Raw genomic sequence first — 11,800 nt, forward strand, 5'->3', positions numbered from 1 at the left:
CAGGGCTAAACTTTGCAATAATTTATTTATTTACTTTTATTTGGGGAGGATAAATTTCTTTCACACAAAATAAATCCTACCTAAATAAATCTTATTTATCGACCACTACTATTTCTTCACTGTTTTATTTGATAATTGTGTGTTTATATTGTTGTGTGCATGTGTTGGAATATTCGAATATGAAATCCAATAGTCAATATATTTATTATTACAATCCACAACAATGTAAGTTATGACAGAGAAATGCATCCGATTCGTCTAGTGGTGCGCAGAGAAAATCGAGTACAAATGGAAAGCAGCTACATTAGGCGCGAGCGAAACTATCTCTTTTTCCAGAGGGGTGTACCAGGTCGAGTTTATCTGAAGGCGGGAGTTCCTTGTGCATGGAGGGCTGCAGGTGTTATTTGTGAAGAGAGGTTGATCATTCCTCAAGGTGGTCGAGGAGGATTTAGGGGCTCACATACAACAATACATACACAGGGGAAGTGAAGACGGCACGGTCCGCTCCTTAGCGGCAGCCGAAGGTAGGGATAACACTATAAACCCAAAGGCGGCGGCGGGGGGATGGTGGTGGAAGAAATCACACAGCAATATTTCGTCGCACATTGGAGAATTACATATGACGTTTATAAAATTTATAATGACCGAAACTTGTACTGACATTGCACAATTGCCATGCAACCGCACAGATGACGGAAAGAAGAAATCCAGGTAAATATTAATCGTTTACGTCTTATTTTCCCATATTATGTTTCAATGAAACAATATAAGTATACGTATGTTTAACTTTCTGGATTAGCTGAAGTGAATCCATCCGTATGTTTCTGTACAACTCGTTATGTGTAAACAAGGATGGTTGGCCGTTACATTGTGTAGGTCTGTACTACTGTAGTCTAGTAGTAGTAGTAGTAGAAATATTTATATTTAGGTGATGCTTTGAAGCAAGAATGAAATCGAAAACATTCTCCAGTCTTGACATCACAAATACACGTATTTGGTATCTTGAATGCATATCCTGTGGTAGAATCAAAACCCGCAATGATCCATGTTGCTGCTCTGTTAAATTTAGCGCCAACTACACCACTGTTAAAAAGATTTGTTACGGCCACCGCTAGTTGTATACTCATTAAAAGAGACCTCGTCTGTTATTATTTTATAGACCTTTGGTAACGAAAAATGACATACGATAACACGTAAATAATAAATTTTTATTTTTAATACATCAGCAGAGCTACAAATGCTAAAGTGTACACACTTTATGCGACGTGTGTATTATGGCGAGATCCACTGACACAGCCAACAATGGAGTTACAAATGGGGGTGGTAAGACAAATCATTTGAAAACAACGAAAAAGTGAAACATATATTGTGTTTAATGTGTGTTTCTTTAATTTAATATTACAAACTATCTAAAAATCTCTTTAGGTACAAAATGTATTTAAACTCTATACTTTGAAATCGAATGGTACGAGATAGGAGCCAGCGCTAGGCCGTACACTATTAATAGAAGGCCTGTGATCCTGCAAAATATTCCCCCAATCCCTCTCCCTTCTTTGCTCCCAGGAAACATTCTCAGACTTTGGATCTCTCCCATAATCCATACCACATCCATACCGATGAGAGAAATGTAGGATCCGGGAGACATTGCATCGAGTCAGAAGCAACCGAGTTGTTTAGTTAAAATAATAAAAAATTGTGTACCCTTACCAAAATCGGGGGATACTATGGATCACGCATCAGCATGCATATGCGTCTGCAGAGAGTTCCTTGTGTTCACTCTACAGTCCACAATTCCTTTCGGATTTCTGTCCAATTTGGTGAATATTTTAGGTTGAGATCTGGCCAATGAATGTTTTTGGCCACTCTCGGGGGGGGGGGATTTTGTAGCAAGAATTTGCATTTTGAAGTACGCTTTTATTTGCTAAATTGAGGGCAAGTCCGAGGATACACCATCGGTTTGCGGGCGGCCGACATTTTCTAGTTGTTATTGTTGAAATTTATCACTAAATTTAGTTAAATAAATGATACATTTTACGTTCCAGAATGAAAAACCCGTGACATTTGGATGCATGTCTTGCATGATATTTATTAGTAGACACTGTGAAGTTTAGTGAACTTTGGAGTTAAATATGACAGAACAGTCAGACGTTTTCAATATTTTCCCTTGCATTAAATGTATGTATAAGGTTAGGTATTTTAGGAAGCTTCTTTCACATCTTTCTTTGGTTCATGAGCATGAGCCTGGATTTGTTGTCCCATGTGGGGTTAATGGATGTGAAAGACCACTCAAAAGCATCAGATGTTTGAACAGACATATAAATAAAAAACATGGATGGTTTGCTACTACCAGTATGCATGATAATGAAGCTGGTGGCGAATGTGCCGAGTACTTTATGGAACAGAGGTATAAAAACACTGACAGTGATGAGGCATTTGATGATAATAAGGAGATAGTTGTCACAGACAAGCGGAGAACCTTAGTTAAAACAATTCTGCAGCTGCGTGAAAATGAAAAAAAAATTACTTACAAAACTACAAATAATTTTTTAAATTTGTCCTGTTCTATTGTGGCTGCCAAAGATGAACATTTATTCCAAACCATTAAAAGAACATTGATCAGTGAGGGAGTTCCTAGGAATAGTGTAGTTGCAGTGATTGAAGCTTGCAAGAAAGAAAGTCTTGACTTTCATTCCATCATTGAAAATTTCACTGACCACAATAATTTCCAGTCTTACATTAAAGATAATTTGTCATTTGTAAAACATGTTGAGTATGACCTGGGAATTGCTGGTGATAGGAAACATGACACAATGCAGTATGTTTCTCTATTAGATACTCTGAAGTGTTTGCTTAAACATGATGATATTTTTAGCCAGGTTGTTTATCCTCGCCAATCAGCTGATGATTGTCTTAGAGATGTCGTTGATGGTGAACATTTCAAAAACCATCCATTCTGGCAAGAAACTTCCATTGCTCTTCAAATCATTCTCTACTTTGATGAGTTTACAGCTATGAATCAGGCTGGAATACGAGCTCCTGCTTACAAATATACTTCTGTCTTCTATCAGTTAGGCAATATTGAACCTGCTTTGAGATCTCAGCTTCATTGTATATTCTTAGCAATCTTGGTGAAGAGCCAAAATGTAAGAAAAAAACATGGGCTAAATACACTGATGAGACCTTTGATTGAAGAGCTATCTGTTCTTGAAAACATTGGTATTGACGAAGTCAAACCAGAGGGAACATTCAAATTCAGAGGTGTACCTCTTGTTGTTGTTCCAGATAATTTGGGAAGCCATACTATTGGAGGGTTTCTTGAATCATTTTCTGCTATCAGATCATGTAGATTCTGCATGGTAACTCGGGATGATTTAAGAGGGTTGACTGATATTTCAAAACGTCCAGATAGATCTATTGCATCCTATAATTACAAAGTTGCATGGTCGAAACTGAACCGACTTTTTCAAGTACATATGGGGTTAAAAAAAGATCGCCTCTGAACATTCTACAGCAATTTCATGTGGCAAATGCTCTACCACTTGATATATTACATGACCTTTTTGAATCTGGCTTGATGTTAGACATTTTAGTTTTACTCATAAATCAGTATGTCTCGTCTGGATACTTCAGCCTTCAGTACCTTGCAGGCAGAGTGAGGGAATTCCACTACAAAGGAACTGCTAAAATCAATAGACCTATGTTTTTGTTATTTTGAGAGAGTCTGTACACATTGAGCAAAAAGCTGTGCAAGTTGGGTGTCTCTTAAAGTTATTTCCATTACTGGTGGGTGATGCAGTGCCAGAAGGCAACAACAGATGGAAAGTTCTGTTGGCTCTGCTGGACATGGTAGAATTGATAATGTGTCCATCAATGTCATATGCAAGCATTGCATTCTTAAATGATGTGATATAGTTCCATTCTCTTTATGAAAAAGACTTTCCAAATAGAACTCTCAAGCCAAAGGGACATTTTACTGTGCAGTACCCAGAGATGACCCGCAGATTTGGTCCACTGAGGAATGTGTGGACCATGATATTTGAGGCCAAACACAGTTTTTGTTGATGTTGCAAGACGTACCATAAACAGGAGGAATATCGCCAAACGAATGGCAATGAGACACCAGTATAAACTCTGTTCACATTTGGAAAGCAATGAATTTCTTGGAATAGGTGCCTTTGACCTGACTAATCCTGTCAGATTGCCCGTGAATTCACTCGATGAAAAGCAAAACCTTGTCAGTACATTTGTTGGAGAAGGCGATGTTGTCACTAAAGCATCAGGTTGTACAGTCAACTGCCTTGCATACAACACAGGGACAATGGTTGTCAGTAGCTATGAATTCGACAGTCTTCAATTTTCTTTAGTGATCTGTTGCTTTGTTCTTTAGGGAAAACCATTTTTGTATTGTCAAAGATACCAAATTGTTGATTATCACAGGCATTTTCATGCTTAAATTGTAGAGCCAATGAGAAGCTATAAACTCCTGAGCATTCCAGATCTTTATGATCATTACCCATTTCCCTGTTATGTAAACAAAGGTGAAAATATGATCATCCTACATCACTACATTCGTGGCGACTGAATGATGACAACCTTTGAACAGAACTCGGTAATAAGTGAAATATTTTAACCTATTTTATGTAACTTGGTGTGTACCTTCCAGTGACAAATTTCATCAAATATTTGACATATTTTATGTAAATTTGTTTCTGCCTTTTTGTGACACATTTCATCACAATTTTAAAACGGAGAGAACTTGTGTCATGTTAATATGTATCATGCATATTTGCACCAAAATCGCCACTATCATCACCATCTATTGAGGTCAGGCTACTTATATTTGGGAAGTTTTTTGACCAGAATCCACCAAACCCTGAAGTGCCTTCAAGCAAGCAAAGTGTATCTTCCCCGGTCCCAGTACTGAAAAAATTCAGTCCATATCACCATGGTAGGATATGTCCTAATGAATGTCAAACAGATCTTTCAATCTGTTGGAGAAATAGTTTCATCTTTCACTTGAGACAATTAGGTCTTAGTTAGTATTTTATTGCAAGTAGTCAACCCCAATTTGTAAGTGTTGTGAGCTGCTTGATATTTTCTTTGGTCAGCATCTTACCATTCAAGACTTTAAGCTGAAAAGTTTGTCAAGTCTCTCTAGATCTTTGCGCAAGGGAAGCGTGTTGAGAAAGAAGGTCGCTACCATTTACTGGATGCAGTCTACACTTAGATTTCCAACTATACCTTGTAAGTACTGTGCAGTGAATACCATGTGTACCATTTCTGATTACAAGCGTGTAATTATATGTCTTCAGATGTCTTCATCTGTGTTTGATAGCGTGCCAAATTTCTATTTTCCAAATATTCCACTTCAAGGCAATATGACCAATTAGTGGATGAAATATTTAAGCGCTACCCTCAGCTGTTAGATGCCCCAAATCTAACACCCCAAGGTGTTCGAGTAAGTACTATCCACATGTGCATTATGTTATGTTTGTTGTGAAATATATTTTCATCACAAACATATTCCTTTATCTGTACATTTGACTTTATGAGCCCAATAAAATTCGTCCTAAAGTGCATGACAGGAATGACCATATCGCCACTTGTAAGGGTGTAAATGTATTCTGCAAGTTGTATTAGTTACAAAATAAATTAAATGGCATTTTTATGTTGCAAAATATTAATGAAGAAACAGGTGAAAATTTTGTGGGAAGTTATATTTTTTAAAATACACTCAAGTACATATATCTACCAAGAAGGGGCTGTGGAAAATACTATTTTGATACTTTGAAATATTTGTTTTGTTTGTATACGATGTAACATGACTCAACTAATGAAACTCAACTAATTTGACGCTAAAGAGAATACAATGTCAAGATGAACTCATGCAACTGATTTATTAACCAGTATGTGTATGACCTTCAGTTTCTCAGATTAAATTTGAAAAATCCCAAAAGTGGTTTAAAAGAAATGCTGTTTAAAATAATTATAGTCATATTAGGGTAGGTTTATTATTCATTCTCATGAAAACTATTTCTGTCAATTCTAATTGCAGGAGCTATGGAGGATGAGTCTTCGTCAGAAATTCCAGAATAATAGAAAGCGGAAGGATTCATCATTGCCAAGAAAGAAAAAAAAAAAAAAGACGAACATTGCAACAGGTGACACCCAATCTCCAAACCACATCTCAGAACAGAGACTATATGGATTAAAGCAATACTTGTGTGAAACCCAAGTTGGGGAGGATGAAAATCCGTTTGCATTGCAGAAAAAAAGGGGTGATCTTTGTAAAATGGACTTGCTAATGGACAAAACTCTGCATGATTGTAGGAAACTGGTCATTGACAACACTCTTGTCAATGAACTTGTAGAGCATTATCCTTTCCTTGTGGCATCACCAGCACAGTTATTGAATCAATTTAAGCGGCTAGGAAATGATGCAGAAAAAGGAGTGTCCAACTTTCTCTCTCAGTATAAGGACTCGGTAAATTTTTAATTGCAGGACAGAAACATATCACCAGAAAATAATTCATTGCTAGTATTTCTTATGAAATAGTCCTCACACATGCCTGATGTTACATCTAGTATTGCCATTCTTGGTATCCCTTTTCTTCTAAAAGAAAGTGAAAGTATCATGGTGGGTACTGAAGTTAGGGAACCTGCTGAGAGTGGTATATACATTCAATGTGGTTCAATTTCTCAGTTTTGTGATCAGGAATTCAAACCATATGTTGATGGCTTTGATATTTGAGTCACTGAAGATTTTGTGGAAGCATTCACTATGTATGTAGGGAGCTTTTATATCTTTAACTTTGCATTTCAAACAAAACTCAAGAAAACTTTCAACTTTGTTGAAAGAGTTGTTCTGAAGCTCTATGATGAGTCCAGGAAAATTACCAAATCTGAAAAAGATGCAGACAGATGTGATCTCTTAAATGTCAAAAAACATAGCAGCGGGAAATCTGTCAAAACGTCCAAAAGTAAAGGAAGAGGAAAGTGTTCAAAGCCACAAGGTATAATTAGATCTGGTAATAGTAACTTGTCATGTGTATTTGATCCAAGGTGAATTTGCAAAAACCAAGTGTAAAGTTCAGTTGTTTATTTTCAAATTGTTGCTGCATCTTGAATTTTATTTTGGTACATGTATATTGATGTACACTTATGTTCAGTTTGGAATAAAAATGGTGCTGCTAAAATGCATTTTATATTTTTCAGAATGGCGGCAGGTTACTAGGACTTAGGTTGAATCATCAGATGGCAGCGGGATTGACTGCTCAGTGATGGTTCTGCTGACCACAACTGACTGACGATGGTCTCTTTGCATAACAGTGACATTGCAGTGGTGGTCCTGACCGGGTCAACATGACTTATCTTTCGTGGTCGTTGGATAGTCATAATGACAACAGTCCATTGTTAATGGATGGTCATTATGACAACCGCTCCTTGGACGAATAGGGTCACACTGACTATGTCATGACCACTCTGTAGTGGTTTGCAGGTAGGCAATGAGGTTATTGTCAGGTAGTCAGCATTAAACAGAATGACTACCAAACGAAAGTCATAACGACTATCATAGAGCAGTCAAATTTATTACCTGCCAGGTATCCCTTCCATCATCACCTGACTATTTTCCGACTACACAATAGTAAAAATGACTCATATTTAATGGTCATATTAGGTAGTCATTGATTTTGGCGACTACTTGGAGAGTCTTTTTGGGCACCGCTTGACTACCTGATTTACGATTCACAAGTCGTCGCCTTGACTAGTTCTTATTTTGAGTGGTAACTAAACTCGTGAAAGTTCAGGTATTTATGAAAGCCAGTGTTAGAATTAGGATTTCATCGAGTGCTTTCTAAATTCGTGTATTTTTACATATTTTTATAATAAAAAATATTAACAACATTTTCAAAGGCGGACAAGTTTTTGTCCACCCCTGCATACGTGTGAATAATAGAAACACCAAAGCTTTGCCATTATATAATCGCCAGACTAAATTTTTCGAATTTTTTTAAATGACCAGATACGCTTAAAGATATTTCAGTTAGCTAAGAAAATTTTTGTTAAAATTAGATAACGAATGAGTTTATTCTGCGAAGAAAATTACCACTACTCACAACTGTCAATACCATGCTCTCCGAAACAGTAATGAAGTGTCAAAGGTTTGACACACACCTGATTTTGTGACGTGCTGTTGAAGACTATATCATTTAAACAACGATACAATCCGATTAAATTTCGGCGAACAAAAAGATTTTGATTGCAGTCCCGGTGAATTTTATATGATTCTATGACATAAAAAGAGGTTTTCTTGCTCTTAATGAAATAAATTTAACTTTATGTAGAGTTTTTCTATTTCAAGATTTTCGCACAGCGTTATACAAATGGTTATCTGCATATAACCGCTTATTTGTAGTCTTGAACTGATAGAATAAACAAACAAACCGTTTACACCACTAACTCTTGGGCTCGTCTTGTTTTCCAGAGTCATAAAACTTTACCATTGTTCATGTGGCGTACCTTAAGGTCCAAAGCGAACGTTTTCTCAATAACAAACCACGAACTTCTACTAGACCTTAAGCCAGTCTGGCCCTTATTCAAAGAAAAATGTTCTCTATATTATGAGAGTATTGAGTAATTTGTTGGGATAATATTCGAAATTATTTCCAAATTTTGTTTAAAACCGAAAAAACAGTGAACAAATAGAATAACTCATTGATGTCGAGAAAATCCACTTGTAGAGAAAAATGTGTTTGTTTGTTTTTGAATTTCGCACAAAGCTACTCGAAGGCTATCTGTACTAGCCGTCCCTAATTTAGCAGTACAAGACTAGAGGAAAGGCAGCTAGTCATCACCACCCACCGCCAACTCTTGGGCTACTCTTTTACCAACGAATAGTGGGATTAACTATCGCAATATATAACGCCCCCACGGCTGAAAGGGCGAGCATGTTTGGCGCGACGGGGATGCGAACCTGCGACCCTCAGATTACGAGTCGCACGCCTTAACACGCTTCGCCACGCCGGGCCTAATATATATGTAAAATATATATGTAAAAACGGCTCTTTTGGTTGAGAAAATATTTTTACGTCGAGGAGCAAACAAAGTTTTGACCTCCTTCGGTCTTTGTCAGGTTCACAAAGAAAGGAAGAGGTAACTGACCGGAAGCTGACCACATGTTTGAAAGGGGTTGTGTGACTGAGTTTCGGAATGTAGATGGCATGCTTAGATGTTTGAATATATAATTTTATATTATTTATTTTATTATTATTATTTATCATATATTTATTAATATAGGTATGAAGGTGTTCCTTTGTATTGGTTTATTTTGGGCTTGAGTTGTTGTATAAGTGAGGCTTCTTTAATTTTGCGTTTGTTTATGTTTGTTTTTTTATTTAGTATTTGAGTGTTTTCTATGGTTATGTTATGTTTATTTGACTTGCAGTGTTCTGTGAATCTGGTTTCCATTTTTCTACTTGTTTCTCCAACATAGAAGTCGTGACAGTTATCACATTGTATTTTATAAATAATGTTGGTGTGATGTTTGTCATTGTAGTTTTGACATAGTATAGACCTTAGGTTTGTGTCTGGTTTTTGAATAAATTTGGTATTAACTGGAATGTCATATTTTGTTACTAGTTTTTGCCAAATGTTGGTTATTTTTTTGCTGATGTCGGGAATATATGGTATGCAGCAGTATATGGTTTCGTAATTTTTTGATTCGTGAGAAATATTTACTTTTTTTGGTTGATTTTGCTTTCTGTCTAGGTGTGTGCGTATAATGTTTCCTACGGTTTGTGGAGGAAACTTGTTGATGTTGATGAAATATTGTTTTATTTTGTTTGATTCGTCGTTAATTTTATCTGGTGAGCATAGTTTTATGGCTGTGTTTATTTGGTTTCTTGAGTTTTTGTTTTGTTTCATGTGCCAAGGAATGTATAATCCAGTATGTTTGATTTTTCGGTGGATTTCTATTTTAAATTGTGTATCAGTTCTTGTAATTTTGAGGTTAAGAAATAATATTTGATTGGTTTTCTCTTGTTCACATGTGAAGTTAATGTTGGGATGTATAGAGTTAATGTGATTGAAAAAATTAAGTATGTGTTCTGTAGATTTGTATCCCGCAATCGTGTCATCTACATATCTGTAACAGTATAGTGATGGATATAATGCTGTGTTAATTGCTTGCATTTCAACTTGGGACATAAAAATATTGGGTAGAACTGGTAATACTGGGTTGCCCATGCTTAGACCATTTGTTTGTATATAGTTGTGGTTGTTGAACATGAAGTCTGTTTTCATCGTAGTGAATTCTATGAGGGTGGCTAATTGGTTGCTGGGAATGTCTATAGATGGGTTAGGGTCTCGGATATAGAGTTCTAAGGCTATCTTGCAGGCTTCAGGTTGGAACTTCTGTAAGGAGAGATATAACATCAAAACTGGCCATTAAGACTTTATGATTAAGTTGACTAAGATTAGACTTGAAATTAAAATAGTCTTTGAATGAGCTGGCTGATGTTACATATTGGAGAATGCCCATGCTATGTATTTACCAAGATTGTAATTAAACGATTCATATGTGGGCATTATTGGTTGTAATGGACAATCTAGTTTATGAGGTTTGGGGATTCCGAATATTTGTGATGTGCGTAAGTCTGTTTTGCAGGTAGGATTGTTTGTTTGTTTGTTTGTTTGTTTGTTTTGAATTTCGCACAAAGCTACTCGAGGGCTATCTGTGCTAGCCGTCCCTAATTTTGCAGTGTAAGACTAGAGGGAAGGCAGCTAGTCTTCACCACCCACCGCCAACTCTTGGGCTATTCTTTTACCAACGAATAGTGGGATTGACCGACACATTTTAACGCCCCCACGGCTGAAAGGGTGAGCGACGGGGATACGAATCCGCGATCCTCGGATTACAAGTCGCACGCCTTAACCTATTGGCCATGCCGGGCCGCGTTGGTAGGAATAAAGTGTTTGTGAAATTGTGCTGGCTTTTTTCATTTTAGTAGTATTTTGTTTAGTTGCGTTTTGTGTGTCTTTGTTAGATGTGTGTGTATTGGTTTACATTTGTTAGTGTCTGATAGGATGTTCTACATTTTTTTTGGATGTATTCATTCGTGTTTATTATGACTATTGCGTTTCCTGTATCTGCTTTTAGAATTTTTATGTTTTTGTCTTGTTTTAGATTTTTCATGGAATTAATGTCTTTTTTTTTGAAAGATTTTTTTAAGCTATCTGTTTTGTGAAATTATGTTGATGGTTTTGTGAGAAAATTCTTTGAAAAAATCGTTTAAAATGTTGTTTGTAGGTGTTTCTGGAAAATATAATTTTTTAATTTTTCATCGGAAGTTTGGCTGTTGGATGTCAATAAAAGTGTCTGAGTTGTCTTCTTTCTGTTGGTTGTTTTCTGTGGAAAGTATCACAAGTCTCCTGGCTAGATCTTCTTAACATGTTTTGATTTCTATGGTTGGAATGTACCTAGGTGCTATTGCGAAGTTGAGTCCTTTGTTAAGTAGATGTATCTTATCTGTGTATAATTGTAGGTCGGATCTGTTAATTATGAGGTTAGTCAACGGTTTGTCGTGGTGTCTTTTCTGTTGTTAGCCTGTTAGTTTTTCTAGTTTTTTTATTGTGGCAAATTTTTTTGTCTCTGTCATTCCTAGTGTTGTTTTGGTTTATGTTTCGTTGTATAAGTCCGTAAATCTCTGGTTTGATGCAACGTGCCTAAGTCAACTATAACTGAGCAAAGAATTTGTGCTTTAATTTCGGACATCACCTCGCGTCGTTTGTCTAGAGTCCG

General features: G+C 36.5%; 1 protein-coding gene across 1 annotated transcript; it reads left to right on the plus strand.

Moving 5' to 3' along the window:
- The first annotated feature begins 350 nt into the window (after positions 1-350).
- Positions 351-7,512, plus strand: LOC143254253 (uncharacterized). Its single transcript, XM_076509156.1, has 2 exons — positions 351-711; positions 6,056-7,512. Exon 2 carries the CDS (start codon positions 6,068-6,070, stop codon positions 6,494-6,496), a length of 429 nt encoding a protein of 142 aa, XP_076365271.1. The 5' UTR covers positions 351-711; positions 6,056-6,067; the 3' UTR covers positions 6,497-7,512.
- The last annotated feature ends 4,288 nt before the right edge of the window (positions 7,513-11,800 follow it).

This window comes from Tachypleus tridentatus, chromosome 1 (genome assembly GCF_004210375.1).
Source record: "Tachypleus tridentatus isolate NWPU-2018 chromosome 1, ASM421037v1, whole genome shotgun sequence".
Lineage (NCBI taxonomy): Eukaryota > Metazoa > Arthropoda > Merostomata > Xiphosura > Limulidae > Tachypleus > Tachypleus tridentatus.